Genomic DNA, 20,018 nt, shown 5'->3' on the forward strand with positions numbered 1-20,018 from the left:
AAGACATGCACGTTTCATATAAATTGATGAGTTGCCTATCGGAAACTGAAGCATGCTGTTCTTCAGTTGCCAAAGGCGAGAAAGAACTTTACCTTTTGACAACCATCGGACCTCAGTGCAGCAGCAGTTCACCATACTCTTCTTTCATGTCAAGAAGAAACTGTCTGAATTGTTGCCAATTTAAAGCCCTGGCGTGAATTTTGTTCACACATTTCAGCACTACATCCATCACAGGCTTGAGATTCAATTTTTTCCCTCACAATGCCTCTTGATTGATGCAATGATATTTTAACAGTGGTCATTCAAGAAACTGCTCCAACAGAGACTCCCACCATGTCTGCCTGTCAGCACAGGTGAACCAAATGTGTAGGTGCTATCCACGTTATTTATTTCCACATGTCTTTAGGGCAGCAAAGAAATCTGTTCCTTTTATGGTGCCATGCATTGACTGAAGCCCAGGCACCTCTTCAATGAACTCAAAAGTTTCACTGACAGCTCAAATAAAAATTATAACCTGTGCTGTGTCAGAGATATCATTAGATTCATCCATAGCCAGTGAAAAGAACTTGCACTTTGAGGCATGAAAATCCACTTGATCCTTAACATTCTCAGAAAGCTGTTCCACACGTCTTGTCATAGTGTTATTTGACTGAGGTATGTCTTTAAATTTGGTCTCAGCGTGCTTGTCACCCAACATTCTGGCTGCTATTTTTAGGGCAGTCTTCACAATTTCCTCTCCATCTGTAAAAAACTGCTTTTTTTGGGCCAACAATAGAGCTACCTCATAGGAAACAACAATTGCACTTCTGCTTTGCTCATATTTTATTCACAAATAATGACTGTTGACTGCTTAGTGCACTTTCTTTCCTGGCAACATACTCCCGCTGTACATCAGAACTGATTGGATATTTCGCATCAAGGTCTGTGTGATTAGTGTTATAGTGCCATTCAAGTTGTATTTTTTTCAACACAGAAACACAAAATCAACAAACCAAACAGACTGGTTTTCTGCCACCTCCCATCGTAAACATGTATTTTTCTTTCCACTCACCGTAAACATGTATTTTTCTCTCCACTCACTATTAAACTCACGGCAAGATACTTTTCCAACTGCACTGTCCTCTGACTTTTCCTTTTTTTGATTCTTTTGATGCTACTGTGCTCATTTTTACATTGACTATTTTATATCTACATTATGCACAATATGTCACACACAGAAAGCACCAAAGTAGATGAGTGACTGTCACTGCAGAAGTACAGGGCCTTGCAGCTAAGTCACAGTGGGTGGTCTGCTAAGTGCAGGCCAAACCGGAAGGCACTTATTTCTAGAGTCCGCCCCTCTTTCAGGCATGGTGGGACCTGGCTGCTCCATCAGCAGCCGCCACATCCCAGTTAGAAGGAAGGAGTTCAGCAAGGAGGGAGCCTTCTCGCTGATCTCCCGCCCACTGGCTCCAGCAAGGAGCTTGCACCATCTTTTAGCCCTGCAGCAACACACACCCTGGGTCCTTGGGCAACGGCTCCCTTCTGCAGCCGGGGAGATAGTTCAGTGCTTCCCTCCCTCTGGCTCCAGCAGGGACCCCATTACCAAGTGGAGCGCCAGAGCCGTCCTTAGGGTACAGCAAATCAGGGCGACTGCCCCAGCCCTGCGCTTTTGGGGGCCTCCTGTTTCGTGCCAGGACCAGCCAGGAGGCAGGCAGCTGCAGCCTGCCTCTGGATTATGTGCTGGAACCTGGTGGGAGGTGGGCAGCTGCCTCCAGGGTCCTGGTATCATGCTGGGACTGGCTGGGAGGCAGGCGGCTCAGTCTGTCTCCTGGCAATGCGCCGGCACCAGGCAGGAGGTGGGCGGCTGCAGCCCACCTCCCCGCCAGTGGGAGAGGAGCGCAGGCCATTTTGAAAGCCCTCGCGTGCCATTATTGGCCTGCGGGCAAGTGGTTGGGAACCACTGCTATAGCACCTAGGTACCCTAGTCAAGGACCAAGACTCCAACAATAGAAATCTGCTAGGACCCTTCCAAATCCATAACATATTTGCAGGAGAACATGTGTTTTTTGTTGGTTTTTTTTAAATCTTGATGTTCAGAGGAGTACCCTCCAGCTGCAGTGTATGGAGTGTGACATTATGGTCTCGGAGAACCTTTCTGAGCTGTGTATTTTATGCTGTGCATGAAACTGCAGCAAAGTTGGGTTCTCAAAAAGCAAACAAATTTAGAGGTAGAGTAGCAGTTCTGATGCTATGATTTAAAAGCATCCATAGGGACTGTGAAAACTTTGAAGAATTGGGTTTTTCAGAGTGATTTCTTTCCTTGACACATGTCCACACGTTTACCCATTTGACAAGGGTTTGTTCTGACTTAAGAATATCTGAGCACCACTAGGGGTAGGAAATATCCTTCTTATCACCTACAAACTTCCCTGCCTTTTATATGCCAGTGCCACCTGGATGATATCAGAGGTTTTTCTCTTCCCTTCCTGGTAGCATCCATTTGCTTAGTATATTCACGGTTAGGACATGTTCATCTAAAAGTTGTAGGAAAAATTTGCTAAGGTATATTTGACTTCTCTGAAAAACCAATAGCTAAATCTTTGCCTAAAATCCCAATCTGAAATGGGTGCCATGCTTTGGTTTTGGTTTTTTGGATTTTCTAAGAATTAGAGTCGTAGATGTGGAATAGTGTGTTCTATTTGCCTTGATCCATTACCAGAATATCCTATTCTAGGTGTCTTATATCAGAGTGCTTCTGAAGTTAAAATAACAGCCATTTGTCACAGTGAAAATCCTACTATGCCTAGAATTTTTAATAACTGGTTTTATCGTTGTTGACAATTTTGTCCTAATAATGAATCCTTAATGGTCACTAATGTAGATGTGGTTTGCATAAGAACATACTGTGCTGATCTAAGGAGCTATTAATGTAGTACCTTAGTAAAGTAGTACATTAAAGCTTTATAAGTAATTTAATTCCATTGACAGGTTTGTTTACAGTGGCACTTGAATGAAGTTGAAAACATTATGCTTCATGATTAGTAAACACACTTAAAAAGCTCTTAACTAATTTTGAATTAGATTGCTGTTCTTCTGGATGGGGTTGTTTGATTTAACTGAGCACATTATTTATTTAGAAATCTTTACCTTATTAGTCCTTTGAAACTACAAAATAACTACTGTAATCGTGATCATTTTTGGTCATAGAATTTTCACTAGTCTGCTTAATATGCAGCTCTACTTTGAAAAGTGAATGCAAAAATGGCGTTGTAGGATTCTGTGTTTGTGTCTCAGTAGCTTCTTTGCTTAATGCCTTTTAATACAAGGTTGATAACTAGTAGAACTAATAGAGTCCGTGACTCAGTACAGAATGAGGCTCTTGACTTTCTATGTATAACAGAGATCTGATTGGAAGTCACTGAAGGTTCACTGTTGCCTCCAGCTGGATATATGGTTCAGCAGGAGGTGAAGGGATACAGATGTAGTTTCCCCAAATGTAATTTCCCATTACCTTGGATGAGTGTATTCACATTGTGTGTGAGTGCCAGAATGGGGATAGGATTGGACTAGTGTTACTGTAGTGTTTTCTAATTGAAAAAACCTGTTTGGGCTGATCAGTTTACTCAGCTGTTGTGGTGCGGGAGTAGTTAGGTTGATTAGTGCTTGGCGTCTGTAGATATTGATTCTTTTAAATCAGCTCAGATTTTTAGAGTTGCTAGAAAAACCTGTGAGGCTGGCCCATTGTTTTTTTTTTAAAATTTTTTTATGAGGTTAGATTATAACCTCTGTGGGATGTGGGTGTAGCTGACTATATTTTTGCACAGAGCCTGGCACAATGAGGATCTCAACAGCAGAGGGGTTGTAATTTAATTTTTGGGTGTTACTGCAGTAATAAGATCTTAGTTGGTTCCACCAGTAAAACTGAGCACACTCTTGTGTTTGGCTTGGGGAATTGGAAGTTGGAAAGGTGGATATTACAGCTTTGTTGTTGAGTGACTGTTGTCCTTTTGGTTTGAAGTCCTATCCCTCAGGGACCTGTTTTGAAGGTCCTCCCCAAGTCTGATGGAACCAGTGAGCTTCCAGGCAGCTTTGACAGAGAATATTGTTTAGCCAACTGGTTGATTAGTCAGTCAGTGCTTTGGTGGGACTTCATAATGTTTGTTGTTCCACTATTGATGCTGTGACCCCAAATGCCCTCTTTAAGGAGGAAGGCAACACAGGTCACCATGGTTTACAGGTAATGTCTTCTGTAAAATTTTCATATTATTTTGTGGATGAAATTGCTAGCTGGTGAAGGCCAGCAGAGAGATGCTGGCTCTGCTGTTTGTGGAATTTGCCAATATTTCTCTATGGAGGAGTGTACCCTCTGCTCAAGAAACCAAGTCTTGAGTTAGGGCTTGCATGGTTGCCACTTGATCTGGTTGCCACTTGATCTGGATAAGATGGAGATAATATAGAAGGCTTGTGGGAAGTAGTCCTTTGCAAACTCTTTGAAGAGTTTGACACCTTTCACTTAAGGAGTGTGACACCCATTTGTAATACAGGTGCACATCTAAATAGATTACTAGATCCTGGACTTCTGGATGCTCAGAGAGTGATTGTGGTCAAGATGACTTTTTCCTTTTATGACTGGTGGGAAGTGTGTGATCTTTTCTCTTTTATATGGATCTTGCCAATTATCCTAACTTCTATATTTTCATTGGATTACTGTAATGTGTCATAGCCCTCAGAAACTCAAGCTAATGAAGAATGTGGTGACCCATTTATTATGCAGAGCTTCACATTGGGAGCATGTTACACCAGCGCTCTGTTGTCTGACTGGCTGTCAGTAAGTTCCTAAGTGGAGTACAAGGCATAATTTTTAACCTGTAGGGTGTTACATGAAAGCTTAGGACCTGCGTATTTGACACCCCATCTGTCTCTCTCCATGTCCTCCTGCTGCATTTGAAATCTGCAAAGGCATTTGAGCTGGGGCTCCTTTAATATAAAAGAGAGGGAGCTGCGGACATGGTGTTCTCCACGAGGGGCCTTTGATTTTGGAATTTGCTCTCTTTCATCTGCCAGAGCCCAGTTTTTGTTGCTGAGTCCCTCTCTTCTTCCAGGCATTTAGGAGTTTGGAGGGATTTTATTATTATGCCTACTAGGGATGAAAATCTATTTAGGCATATTTGTATATTTATTATTGGAGTGGAATAAGCAATCAGGATTTTTGATTGTGAAAATTTAAATTATAGAAGAACTCCTAGACTGGTGGCCAGTGCTGATGTAGGAGACTTATTTTCAACAGTGTTTCCATTTTTATAATCTTTTGTATTATAGAATCATAGAAGGAACCTTGAAAGGTTATCTAGTCCAGTCCCCTGCACTCATGGTAGGACTAAATATTATCTAGAGCATCCCTGACAGGTGTTTTGGAGATTTTTTTAAGAGCAGGTTAGACAATGATGGAGATTACACAACCTTCCTAGCAATTTATTTCAGTGCTTAACCACCCTGACAGTTAAGACATTTTTCCTAATGTCCAAACTAAACCATCTTGTGTCGTTCTCCTGGTGTAATCTGGCCTGGTGAATTGCTGTTTCACCCCAGTCCCCCACTCTTGGAGCCTGTCTCACTCTGCTCTGCTGTGAGAACCCCCACTCCTGGGCTGGTCACGCACTACCTCCAGCATGTAGGCAGCTCACAACTAAGTGCATCTAGCTAGCCACTCTTCGGATTATACCACAGAATGACACTATGAAATACAACCCTAGGAACCTGTCTTACAATGTTCAGTTATACCCACTGAACAATGTAAGCTCATATAAGTTCATCAATTTAACAATTGAGGTTAATATATAAAATATATATGTCCTTCCTGAGCAAGCTGTACCCTTCTATACCAATAGTCCAGTCACGTGTATTATCCCACCTCTGTGATGCCAACTGTCACAGTTGTATTTATTAACTAGTATTTCAAGTTCAGCTTGCTAATTCCCCATTCTTCTCATATTAGTATACAGACATCTAAGATTCTGATTTAGTATCATTAGTGCCCATGTAGATGAGTAGCATGGGTAGTAGTCAGAGGACCAGATAATCCTCGACAGTTCCTCCATAACATCTCATATACGGGCCCCTGGCAGGCAGCATGCCTCCTGGGATACCATTTCAGGCCAACAGATGGATGCCTCCATCCCCCCCAGAAGAGAGTCACCAGCCACCACTACCCTACATTTCCTCCTGGGAATGGTGGCGCTGATCCTCCCAGCCTTGGGGGTACATGGCGGCTTCTCCTCCGCCTTTGGGAGTGATTCCTTTTTGCTTGTTGTAAGAGCAGCATAATGGGTCTTCATAACTGTGGTGGGTGGTAGGGAGCAGGGCTGCAGCACTACTTGTTGCCAGAAGTAACCAGCAGCCAGTGTCCTCCCTGTGACAGAGCTGTATCCTCCTCCCCCGGTGGCATAACAGCCATCCTCTCTAGCTGGATAGCTTCCTCAGCCTTGGATGTCTCCATATGAATACTCTTAATGAATTCTTTGTGGGTACAGATGCTCCTCAGCCTAGCCATCTCCTGTAGCTCTCCCACCTGCTCCCTGAGAGATTCCAACAGCAGACACCTTTCACTCTGGACGGTCCCCCCAGCCTGGCTTTCTGAGAGTGGGAAATGCAGGCCACAGTCTCTGCAAATTCACACTAGGATCTGTGTAGAGTCATCCATGGTCAGGTTCTCTGTCTGGGTGCAGGTAGAAGAGACAAGGAGCAGTGCCATACGACCCTTCCTAACCATAGCAATTGTATTATGACTCCCTCTCAAACTCCCCTGTTCCTGTGGGGAGTGATGTTAGTAGCTTTTAACATCTAAACTCATGTGTGAAGACAAAAATGGATTCTTATTTTAATATATATCTCTTTTCCAGAAGACGAGATTAATTTTGAAAAGCTCGTTCGCAGACCTGCTTCGGAGGGGACGACCCTGAGAGTGGAAGACCTTGTGAAGCAGTATTTTCAGACAGCAGAGAAGGTAACTTAATTGTTGTGTTTTAAAGTCATAGATGCTGCCGGGGGGCTGCTATGCCCTGGCATGGGTGTCAGGTCACATATGCGGGGGAAGAGGGGAAAAGGCTGTGGGTTTATGCTTCTTCTTTCTGATCCTCTTCCAGGCTGACAGCACAGCAGTTCAAGTTAGCAGGGTGGCCCTGTAATCAGGGTCACGTGGCCTAATAGCTGGAGTCAGTAATGTGACTTCCTCGTCAGGCAGCATGACCTAATGGGCAGAGTCAGTGGCACAGTCTCCCTGCATCAGGGTGGTGCGGCCTAATGGCCAGAGTCAGTGGCCTGGCCTCCCCATGTCAAGGCGGCATGGCCTAACGGCCAGAGTCAACAGAGGGGCCCCCTGTGTCGGAGCTGCATGGCCTAATGGCCCATTGGGGTAGTGGGGCGCTGCCTGTGGGGATGTGGCGCCCAAGGTAGCCCAGGGCCCTGTAGATGGCAGGGGTGTTGGTCACCACATCAGCGGGGCTCCACCTGAAACATGCTGACGGTGACTCTGTTGCTCCCCCTCTTACAGCCCTTGGGCCCCCTACAGCTCTTTTACTTCCTACCCTGGCGACAGCAGCATTCCTCGGTCCTCCAGGGTCTGTGGGGTCCCCCATCCATGTGGCCCCCGACAGCTTGGTCCCTTTTTGGGACCTGCCTGGCAGCCTGGACTCCGGTTGGGGCCTGGTGGTGTCTGGCTCTGTTCCTGGTGTCGGCAGTGGTCTCCTAGAGAGAGCCGGCAGAGTGCTTCCTTCTTGGTCAGCTATCTGCTGCCCCAACTAAGTCGGGTGACTGGCTTTTATACCCCCTACCTAGCTGAGCATGCCCAGCAAAGGCAAAGGGGGCATGGCTTATTTAGCCTACAATGAATCTTTAATTCTTGCTGTCTCAATGCGTGACTGATACGCCCCGTCACAGATGCATTTATGAAATCTCATGTTTAATTGCTATGCTGATAAGGCTTTTTTTGCCTATGGAGGTTCCACGTGGCTCTGTCCTTGGTCCCCATTTTTGTCTCCATCTACATCTTATCTCTGGGTAATCTCCTCTACAGACACAAATTCAGTTACTCTCTCTGTGCTGGCAACTCACTTGTTTCCTTCTGTCCAAACTGAAATCTCTGCTGTCTCTCTGACATCTCGTCCTCATAAATGTCTGGCCATCAGCTCAAGGTCACTATAGCTTAAACAGAGCTCCTAAACTCTCCTCCTTCCCCCACCTCCCCAAGCCACCCCTGCTGCTTTCTTTCTTGATCACTGTGGACAGTGCCAGCATCCTGCCTGGGTGATCTGTTCGACTCAGATCTCGCTCTCTACGATCAAACATAGCCTGTATGTGAGCATCTTGCACATTCTTTCTGCATAGCATCTCTAAGATATAAGCTTTTGAATCCATCCACACAGTTAGAATTCTTGTCCAGGCTCCATCATCAGTATCTTTCTCTTTGGTATTGACAAATGCAGTCTTGTCCTGCTCATAAGCATTCAGAATGATGCTACTGAGACATTTTCCCATCCTGTTGCTTTGACCATGTCTCTCCTCTTTTTGCATCTCTCCACTGGTTTTCCCCCAGGTTGCATCAAGTATAAGCTGCTTGTCGTCTTTTTCAAGGCCTTTTATAGTTTGTCCCCATCCTACCTATTATTTCTTATTGGCTATTGAGATGTTGACTCTTGCGCTTCTGATCAGCCCACGGTTCCAGCCTCCATCTCCCACCTCATGCATTCTCTCGTGCTGCCTCTCATGCTTGGGAGGAGCTCCACATAAACATCCATAAAACTAATGACTTACCCTCCTTCAAAACACTCCTCAAAATTCTCCATCATGATGCCTACAAAAAACTTGACAACAGTTCGACCCTGTGCTGAGCTTATTACACTGACCAATATTGGTTCATTGTTTCCTTGTACTCTGCTGTGTGTCTATATCTGTTTCTAGTCTTATACTTAGATTGTAAGCTCTTTGGGGCAGGGTCTCTCTTTGTTTGTTTGTTTGATTGATAGTAGCACATTCTCTCTCTCTCTCTCTCTCAGCCTAAACCATTTGAAATTAATATAAATAGTAATATCCACTTTGTAGTGAACATTTATAGAACTAACTAAATATTGATCATGTACTCTAAATGAAGCATAGTCAAGCTAATCACTTTACCAGATTTTGAAGAAAAATAACTTGGTTAATAAAGCAGCTTTTATTCCCCTCATTCAAGTCCAAACTATAAGTTGCACTAGGTCAGAGACTCTTACTAAGATGCTAAGGCTTTACACTTTCTATTTCCAGATGACATTCATGTGTCTAAAAGTTTTATGAAAATAGTTCCACTGAAGTGAATGAGGAAAGGTGTGCAGGATTAGGCCCATAAATCCTAATTCTACAAAATGCTGAGCAGTTCGCAGGACGTAGGTCTTTGGAGACTGCCAGTGGTGTTAATGCAAGTAGCCACAGGGTACTCTCACAGAACTTTGAGATGAAAGGGAGAGAAAAAGGATTCAATATTCTGCATTTATCAGTGTTGGAAGTTTTTAATGTCCTGTTATAACAGCTTGTTATTGAATTAGTTTTCTTTAATTACAGTAATAGCTTTTCCATTTTGTGACAGAATTCTTGTTAACACATTTATATAAGAATTTACTGAATGTCAAAAATAATACTTCCTTAAAAACAAAAAAAAACCAGTTTTAATTGTAATTCTGATGCATTTGCTTCATGAGGAAAAAAGCTAACAATTTATTTTAATAGCTAAATAGTTTTGGGGAGGGAGGGTTCTGTTTTTGTTTTTGTTTAGTGCATTTAACTGTTTCTCAGTAAAAAAGGCTCCACTGCTTCTGACCTAACTGTTTAAAAAAAGAAAACCTCATTAAGGGACAGATGGAAGATTTGAAAATAAATTAAGTGTACATAATGTTCCTGAATAAGAGCTTTAGTGTTGCATCATCACGGACTAAAGTGAGCACACTACTCAAATGTCAGGATAGGTGTCTTGCTTGAAAGCTGGCTACTCTGAAAAAAGAATATTGCAAAACAACATCAGTAATTTCTACATTTTGGGTTAATCAACAGCTATAGCAATATCCTGGCATGACATATCTAATAGAAATTATTATTGTTTACAAAAATTACGAACTTCCACTGTTAGGCACTACTGATCAAAATATTACCTGTCCTGTAATCTTACTGCTTTCTAGATATTAAAGTTATTTCATAATTCTAAATACAATAGAGTCTGCTTTATAGCAATCCTGAGAATAACAACTTCCGGTTAATGGAAACCTATTGCCAGGAGCCAATTCATCCCACTAACATCCATGTTAATGGGATTCAGATATTAGCAACAGGTATGCCGTCTAGTAGTCTCTCTTCAAAAAAAAAAAAAAGAGGTCCATCCTATAATAAATTTCCAGTCTCTGAGCGTGTGCAACTGAATGCTTCTGCTGTGTGCTATGGCTTCCAAAGGCATGGACCTATCTCTCCCCAATAAAATTTGAGTCCTGGAGGCCCTGCATGATCACTGTGCTAAGCAAGTAAGAGCGTCTGAAAGGTTTGATATCTCCGAAGTCTGTTGTTTCATGCATTCAGAACAGCCATAACATTTTACAGGAGCACAGGGACAGCATATACTGAGGCTGCAAGATGGAACGGAGACAGATGTTGGTGAAGGCCCTGTGATTCTGGTTTTAGCATAAGAGTGGACAAGATGCTTGACTCTGCGGGTTGTTGATGAAACAGAAAGTGAGTCAATTGGCGGCAGAGAAGAGTTCAAGCCTTTAGACGGGTCAGTTGGTGGAAAGCCCAGCATGACGTGGTTCAGTGTAAGGAGCATGGCAAGAAACAATATGCTTATTTTCTAGCAGCTACTGAATTGAGGACTGATATCTTACCCACCATTCTCGAGCAGTTCCAGCTGTATGACATCTTCAGTGCTGATGGGTCTGCTTTCTTTTACCAGAGTATTCCTGACAAAGGCCTTGGCATTCTGAAAGAAGGGTTTGCAGAGAGAAAATAAGCTATGGACAACCTCATATTTCTGCATTGTGCAAACATGAATGGGACAGAGAAAAGACATCTTATGGTGGTCAAAAGGAGTAAGTGTCCCCCATGGTTTCCCTAAAGACCACTCAAAGTTGCCTGTGAACTACAGAAACTCAGTCAGTGCATGGATGGATGACAAGTTCACTCTTTGAAGAGTGGCTTAAGAACTGGAACGGAGCTATGGCTACAAGACCAACACCTGAGGCTCTTGATTGACAATTGCCCGACTCATTCAGCTCATATAGAGCTATCGCACTTCATGTTAAAATTCTTCCTCTGAATACAGCTTCAGTCATGCAGCCAATGGACACAGGTGTCATTAAAAACTTCAAAGGTCACTACTGCGCTCATCTTAGTGTGTGCATCATTGCATCTCTGATATTGACTCACACCTATGAGGGTAGATGATGATGTCAAAAAAAAACCCTACTCTGATTAATGTACTTCATCTTGCTAAGGAGTCATGGGTTGCTGTTCTCCCACAGACTGTTCTAAAGTGCTCCAGAAAGGGAGAGTTTGCATCAACAACAGAAAATGATGGCCTGTGTACATCGATATGCTGGCCATGGTTTCTGTTCCTGAAAATCTAACCATAGAGGAGTTTGAGGCCATTGTTGACTTTAACTGCTGTTTGGAGATGGAAGGTGAGCTTTCTGATGCTGAACTTCTGGAAGCTATAGAGGTTGTAAAGCACCAACAGACTGATAAGGCACAAGAGAATAGGGCATCATATGGGGAAACTGAAGAGCCTTCCCTCACAGAGCAACAAGATGCAGTGGATTTTTTTTTCTTTTCTTTTTACAGGATCTGCCAAAGTTGTGGAGTTAAGGCTGAGTGCAAAATTGAGAAAAATTTACAGATGGAGATGGCAACTTTAGAAAGCAGATAATATTGGCCATCTTTTGTTCTTAAAACCTTTTTATTTATTTTTTTGGTAAAAATCTTGTGCTGCTTTAATTTGTGATACATTAAAGAGTACTCACTGTAAGAGCAGTCCTGTTCAGCATACAGAGACATTTTAGTAAGTGTTGTATAAATTTTCTTTGTTTTTTTTTTAAATTCTTTTTCTTTATAATTACGATTTCCTAAGTTTTCTGTATTTGTTATTGGTACACTTTACAGTGTATCCATTACTGTGTATCAGTGTTTGGTTTTCTTTTTTTGGTACTAAAAGTTAATAAACAATTTCACAACTGCTATTCCGGACAATTTATCATTGTTCTGTGCTCATTTTTCTGTGTATTCCCCTTGAAAACAGTGTCTTCCACATATTGGCAACTTCTGGATAATAGGAACTTTTTGCTGGGAACCAAGAGGTGCTGTGAAGTGAAATCTACTGTACCTATAATATACAAAATAAATCAGTTTCTTTCTGATTTTCCAGCATCATAGTCTAATGTTTCAGTGGTTACATTTTTTCTTTTCAAATTATATAGACACAAGAATGCAACTAAAATATTTTGGTAATAGACACAACCTACTTCACATTTGCGGTACAAGAACAAATGTAAATTTAGTTCACTTCATTTTGGTCCTGACAGAAATGCAGTAAGACTAGCATTATTACTTCCTCCATTTTAACTGATTCACTTGTGAGATGCATTTTACTCTCTTCTTCCATCGCTAATCATGGTTTTTAGCTTCATTGTTCCTTAATTTGTTTTACACAACACATTCATCCTTTAATGCTAGAGGTTTTTGAGTAAAAAGCATCACCTCTTAGTTTTTCCTGTTATCCAATTCTTTAACTAATATCTTAATGTTTTTGTATATTTCTGTTTTCTAAAGAATAATATCACTGTAATACTCTGATTTGGTGTAAATATTGCTGTTTGAGGGAAGTTTTTTGTTTTTTTTTTTACCTACACAATCTCTCCTCCCCTTTGCCCCTTCTACCTCTTAAAGAAGGTGCAGCTTTCACTTTTGACTGAAAGAGGAATGGGAGAAGCAGTGCAGGAGTTCGTGGACAAAGAAGAGAAAGATGCTATAGAAGAGTTGGTGAAGTTTCAATTAGAAAAAACACAGAGGTTTCTTAAGGAACGTCGCACTGATGCAGAAGAGGCAAAAATAGATGAGGAGGTTAGTACTGAATTACTCTGTCCTTCTGCTTAGGAGCAGCCTAGCTTGTAGCTCAAGACTGAGGTACATTGACAGCTTTCTTGGTGTTTGAAGTTTGCACAACACCTGTCTCTAGCCAGTCCCCTCAATCCTTCACGTTCATGAACACACACAAAAAAGTTTAAGAAGCTGTATATCTGTTTTTAAAATTGTATTTTGTAGTTTGATATATTGCTTTCTACTCCAGTCTTAGTGAAATATTTCACTAATTTGTTCATAATAGGATCTTATACATGCACATAAATCTGTCAGTTTTTAAGTGCATGTGGCCAGCACCTTAAACTCTGTACAAACTCTGATGAGATAACATACAGACTGGCAAGTATTGGTAGATATAAATGTTTAGTTTGCCTTTAAGACTTGGGGCCAAATTGGTGTTTATCAATGGTAAGTCTTTGGAGTGGCATCTGCCTATGCCATTAGTGAATTTGGTTAAAACAGCAGCATCTTGATGCCTCGTTTGAATTTAAGCTGTTTACGGTAACCAGAATGGTTGATCTAGATGCATATTCTTCATATGCAGATGCATAGTCTGTGATGCCAGTTTTCTCTTTCCATTTTTCCTTTCTCTCTTTCATCTCCTACTTACTTTCACTTTTATTTTTTCCTCTTTATTCTTCACCTGTACTCATGCTTTCTCTGGGGTCTACTGAACTTCTTCCTATCCCATTACCTCTCATTGCTCAATTACCCATTCTCTGTCACTTTTATATCTTACACCTGTTGTGACAGTTCGGCTTACAGATTTACCTGCATTGTGAACTCCACTGTAAGAAGTATGTAAAAGTTCATAATATATTACCATAACCTATAATAACAAATGTTGATAGGAAAGGAGGAAAGAAAGACAGAATAACTGAATTAGTCTAAACAAAAAGGTTAAATTGATATAATTAAAGACTCTGTTAAAATTATGCTTGTTAATAACAGATGTGGAATCAGAAGTTAATGAGCCAAAACTGTATGTCAGATATTAGCCTAAATTAGTAGATAAAATAATGAGGGGATTCTACCCATCACTCCCTTTGGATCCTTAAACAAAAGATTTTTGTGGGGAGTGGAATAAAAAGAACAGGTGGGAAAAACAAACAGAAGCTACTGCCATGAGCTTCACCTGCCACCCTTCTGTTTCCTGGGACCCCAGGTCTTCATTCTGATGATCCTGAGAGTTTTTCTGACCAAAACAGGACAAAGAAAGAGGGATGCAGATGATGATATCACCTGTACCAGTTCCAGCTGAATCCCAAACACCATGTGGGATGACATTTATTGCATCTTTAATGCCATTTAAAAGACTGTCAAACAATGGGGCTTTTCCTTCTAAAAATTGTTTACAGCTAAAGGGAAAAAGAACAAGAGATGTTGTTAAAATGAAAGCCTTATTTAATACTTTACATTTCAGAAGCTTTAACTGTTTTTCTTTTTCTCTGTCCTTAATAAAAAATGTAAAGGATTTTTAATAGTATGTTTGCCATGGTGCTAAACAAGTTGAGGTCTGTATACTAAACTCCACACCTTGTTTAACACTGTCTTTTTAGATGGTGACTATGTTATGCTAATGCCTTTTGCCCCTATATTCTATCTACATTAATACAACACATCTCCTTTCCTTTCTATTCCATATCAAGCATGTTTTCAGCCAATGTTGAGCTTTACTGCAGCTGCTCATATCCCATGAAATGTGATACTCATGGACAGCAGTATAGGCCTCCCTTCCTTCTATGGCCTTTGAACAAATTGTGAGATATCCTTTATTCTCATGCTAGTTTAGATGTGGGGCATGTCCACACTGGGTGGCTCCCTCAACACAGCAGCCATTGATGCAGCATCATCAATTGAGTGGGTCTGGTGAAGACACACTCAATCGATTGCTGAGCATGTCTCCCGTCAACATAGTGTAGTGAAGACAGTGCAGCTACTCAGTGCATGGTACGTTGACATCAGTTACGTTACTTATGTTACATAACTTGTGTACCTTGCATCCATGGAGCAGCACAGTGTAGACCAGGCCACACTGTGAGAATATTGCCAGTCCCAGGATTTTTTCTGAAGATGGACATTGCTGGTATGCTGTAATGGTGCCAGTAAGCAGCAGTGGTGCTGCAGACCTTCTTTAAGCCCTGAATCTCTGGAGATGATGTCTTTTTATCCAGGGCAGACTAGATCAAACTATTCTACATTACTTGATGAATTTTTACTTTGCTTCTAAAAAAGAAGCTCTCTCTATAACTGTTGTGTATTCTGGACTCATCCTTATTACAAAGATATCTCAGATGTATTGCTTTGTACTTGGTAATGAAATCGCTGCTCTTTACAGTCAGCAAAGCCTTCCTGGTAAAGTGTTGAACAGTGATAATGCCATTCTATTCCAGTTCAAAATAAATCCAGTAAAAGAACAGACATTCAGTCTATATCTCTCAAAATCTGAGTTCACCTCCAAGCTATTAAAACAGGAACAATTTTCTTGCAATTTTTGTGTCTTCAGATATTGTACAGACCGAACTATTAATTTGATCTTATGTTTTATATTACTGTGATCTAGGTGCGAAAATTTAGGGAGACCAGAAAAGAGAATGTTGAAGAGGAGGATGAGGAAGTTCGTGAGGTAATTCCCCAAAACACAAATGTAGGATATAGAATATGTATCTGTGTTGATGTTGCATATGAGTGGAGTACTGTCATCTTCTATTGGTGCATAAGCATGGTCCGTGACATTCTGGATCACCCAGGCCTAATTGTTCAACAAGGAGGAGAGAATTTTATGATGACAAGTTTTAGTGATTTCTGTGGGAGAAAGAAAGAGATCCCACAAGGTCTTGTATTGTATGCAGAATTGCAAATCACCTGTAAATACCCTTGTGTATGATATGCCCTCAAAGTCACAGCATGCTTCTGGTTTAAAAATCAAACAAAAACTTATTCTGAATCTCGATGTCTGGTTTACAGTTCTCTTGAGATAACAAATTTTGTTGTTTTTCTCTACATTTTAAATAAACTGTGATGGCTTTATAAAAGTGAAAAAGGTCAAAATCCCAGGTTACATCACTATTCATCTGGGTCAAAACAAACAATTCTCTTATGACACAAATGTGTCAGTAAACTGCATAGTAACTAATTAACCATCAATAGTTATACAAATCATAAAGACATTCAAACAGAAATATCCATTTTGCTATGTATAATTTGCTTACGTAGACTCTCTTCCTGGTACATAATTGTGGGACATAATCCCATGTATAAAACCTATATTAACATTCCTAGTTAGTGAAATCCCAGAATCTATTAAATTGACCATTATGTACATGGTTTTGCAATTACTGAGGGTTTTTTTTTGTTTGACAAAAGGATACCCGGTTTCTGTTCTGTCTTTTGGCTGCAGCCTAATACTGTATATCAAAGCACAGAATTTATCCAAAAGTCCCAGAGTGAAGTATATATTAGTCCATTTGTGCAGGGCCTGTTTATAAGACACACAGAGCAGGAAAGAAATGACCTAACTGGAGCCACTGCCCAGTCATCCATATGATTAGTATCATTTGGGAGACAGCTCCACAAAAAAACAACAACCCCAGATCTTTAAGATTTAGTCAAGCAATTGCGAATCTCCAACCCAAAGTTAGCAGTGTCAGAGCAGTCCCTGAAGTAGTGAATTAATTTCCCTATTGATGAACTACATTTCAGGCAGGCTTCAGAATCTAATATTCACGATGTTGTAGCCAACATCATATGCCAGATCTCAGCATATGAATAATTTTTAGAAACGAACAGAACGTAGATTTCCTGATTTATTTATTTATTTATTTATTTTCAGTGTGTGGGAGCGTGAGGGGTTTGGATTGTGGGGTTTTTTGAGGTGGTCCATTCTGAAGTATGTGAGGTAAAGGAGATAGTTCCTCCATTTTTCTGCAGTCCTGCAGAGCTGTTCAGAATCTAATGTCCATTTATCTATAAGAAGGAAAATAACCTCTTCTTGAGTGCATAGAATTAGATGTGATTGGCAACCTCTGGGCTTCTCAAAATGAATACTTAGTTTCCAGCAAGCTGGGTGTAAATCTACTCCACAGTAGGCTGTCGCGTGCTAAAAGTCTTTGAATGGGAGTAAAAGACTTCTCTGAATGGGAGTGAAATATTTTACAAACCATCTTGACTTAGTGTACAAATTGGGACTGCATCTTTTTAAGAAAGGAAAAAGAAAGAAATGTTAACAATCCACTCATTCATAGACCCCATTCATCTTATTCCAGATTGCAGTTGCCTTCTTTGTGTCTTTACCTCACTTCTCCTCCAAACTTTTTTCTCATTCCTGTTTCTTAAATCACAATCAAAATGACCAGAAAAGAGACATATATTGACCACAAAAGAGACATATATTTTCTGACGGATGTATATCGCCATTGAATTTGAATTTTATTAAAAAATTTAATGTTCTGTATCACTTCTTTCAGGCTATGACTAGGGCTAGAGCACAAAGATCTCAGGAGGCTGCTCTTGTCTCTGGCTCTAGTGATGATGATCTTATGGATATGGGAATATCAGAACGAAAAACCAATGATGATTCAGATGATGGCACCTCTGCAACATCCAGCAGAGGAAAAGGTCGAGGAAGGGGTCGGGCAAGAGGTGGAAGAGGGCAAAACTCAACATCAAGAGGGGCTTCTCGGAGAGGAATAGGTTAGTAGTTTTACATTCCTTGTATTGCAATTATTAGCAGTTTTCCCTTGTTTAATAAAAAAGACCCTTTCTGTAATGCTCCCATGAAATGCTCTATTGGCTTCTTGTTTAATCAGATTCCCAATGTAATAAATTTTTTACTACCAGCATTTTTGGCACCAATCGCTGCAGTATCTTGTCACCTTACAAAGATTAAGTTGAAATACTGAGGTTTTGAAAAGATGAAAAAATACCGTATTCCTATGCTTGCAGTAGTTTTCGCAATCTCTTGGGGAAGCCCTGTGCAGAGAGGTGTACGTCTATTCTTTTGCATTCATAACATTAGGCAATGCCTCGGTTGGTTGATGTCTGTATTATGATAGCTTTCATCATGTGCTAATCTCTTCCCCCAAGGGCTTGTGAAACCAGTAGTCCATTCTAGGGCTTAGAAAACTAGTCTTAATCTGGGAAGTGGGGAGGGCTTTTGGTTGATTAATTAATAAATAAATACGTAAAATCAAGCCACCTCCTGGATTGGTTGTAACTGATTGTGCACTTTAATGAGTTACATTCCTTGTTTTTTTTTTTTTAAAGAAGGTCCTAACAACAAGTCTCCAATTCTGCAGATGGATCAGCTAGCCAAGACTCCCATACACCTCAGTGGGCACAGCATGTTTGTAGGGGGACAAGCAGATCTGACAGAATCAGGGCCTATGAATTGAAATTAAGACTGGGCACTTCAAAAATAAATTATATCTGGAAACCACTAATGGGAAAATGTGCCCAATGCTCTGTCATGAAAGGGGATAAGAATTTTTGGCTTTGGGGTAGACACTATGTCAAAAGCTAAACCATGCTCCCATTTGTATCCCCTTTCTAGTCTGAAGAGTATATTTTGCGATAAAGATGAGTTTGTTTGTTTGTTTTTTAAAATTTCTTCCTTAACCCTCAAATGTTCTTGTTGATTATTGGTATCAATCTGTGGAATGTGTTATAAATTATACATGTTCTGTAGCCTCTTTCTTGTAAACCATTAAAGGAGAAACTAAAATGGGCTGTAAATATTACTGAATTGTTACATCACTGAAAAAAGCAATGTAGCTGTGGGGGTAGCATTGGAGTGGCTCAGGCTAGCTGCCAGAGTATGTACACAGGGTGTCCAGGGGGTTTGTGCTCAGGCACCTAAACTGAGCCGCCACCAGTGCTACCCCTGCAGTACAAACCTGCATAACGTACATACTCAGGTGGCTAGCCTGAGCCGTCACCTGTGCTACCCCCAGCTACACTGCTATTTTCTGCTCCTTTAGTTCATGCAGAGCTAAAGCGTGTCTGTCTACCTGAGCTGGGAAGCATATTTCCAGCTACGGTGTAGATGTCCCCTTAGTTGTAGACCTTTTGGAGCTTATTTCTTTAGAATTTCATAATTAACAGAAAAAAATGCAGAGGGCTAAATATTGATTGATTTGTGTATTATCCCTACAGGAAACACTAGACAACAACAGTCTAATAGCAGTAGAACTTACAAGCCTGTGTCTGCACCTATGAAGAACATGTCTATCGTAGATGGTATGTTGAGAATCTATATTATTTTCACATGCCCTCTAAAATTGCTATCCCTTTGCAGAATGCCATAATGAAATTACCAAGTTTTATGATGCAACCTTCATTTCCAATAGACAAAATTCAGCCATCACATGGAACTTCATTTGGCTGTTAAGTAGGGAGATGAACTGTTAGCGAGGTTTAGTTCAGCTGACTTCTTTTCCTACACCCATCTCTTACTTATTGTTTTAAGAATATTAATTCATCATGTTAAGGGTCTGTCTCTCTCTATTTTACCAGCTGATGAGTTCAGGTTGTATCTGAAGGGGAAGCTTTTGAAACAAAATGCATCCAGAAGAGGCTTGGTAGAAGTCTCACAAGCTGTGACTTAAACAGATTGGCTAGTTCTGGATTTGTGATGAAGTCTTCTCTTAGAGAAGGGGAAGAGGCTGGCATGGAGTGGGAGGTGTCTATTCGGGTCATGGTGAGTGAAACAAAAGACTGAGAGAACGTGACCATGGCGCAAGTAATTTTGGAATCCAAGCGATGCAATTGCCAGTAGTACCAGTGAGTGCAAATAAATAGCACAGTTAAGCACTAAAAGTGAGCAGCAACTTCACATAACTTTTTGTAGAGATCATGACAGATAAAATGCTATGTTTAAAGACCTGGGGCCAGAT

General features: G+C 40.9%; 1 protein-coding gene across 4 annotated transcripts in view; it reads left to right on the forward strand.

Moving 5' to 3' along the window:
- Window positions 1–20,018, forward strand: part of MRE11 (MRE11 homolog, double strand break repair nuclease) — a 45,054-nt gene that overhangs the window by 12,436 nt on the left and 12,600 nt on the right. For 3 of the 4 annotated variants that reach the window (XM_067568105.1, XM_067568120.1, XM_067568130.1), the window contains 5 exons: window positions 6,882–6,985; window positions 12,934–13,107; window positions 15,689–15,751; window positions 17,592–17,817; window positions 19,279–19,362. In XM_067568105.1, coding sequence (XP_067424206.1) covers window positions 6,882–6,985; window positions 12,934–13,107; window positions 15,689–15,751; window positions 17,592–17,817; window positions 19,279–19,362 — 651 coding nt within the window. The remainder of the gene's footprint in view (window positions 1–6,881; window positions 6,986–12,933; window positions 13,108–15,688; window positions 15,752–17,591; window positions 17,818–19,278; window positions 19,363–20,018) is intronic. The other variant, XM_067568112.1, reaches the window with a different exon arrangement.

The sequence above is a fragment of the Emydura macquarii genome, unplaced genomic scaffold, assembly GCF_026122565.2.
Source record: "Emydura macquarii macquarii isolate MOO-44397 ecotype Brisbane River unplaced genomic scaffold, CSIRO-AGI_Emac_v2 contig_318, whole genome shotgun sequence".
Lineage (NCBI taxonomy): Eukaryota > Metazoa > Chordata > Testudines > Chelidae > Emydura > Emydura macquarii.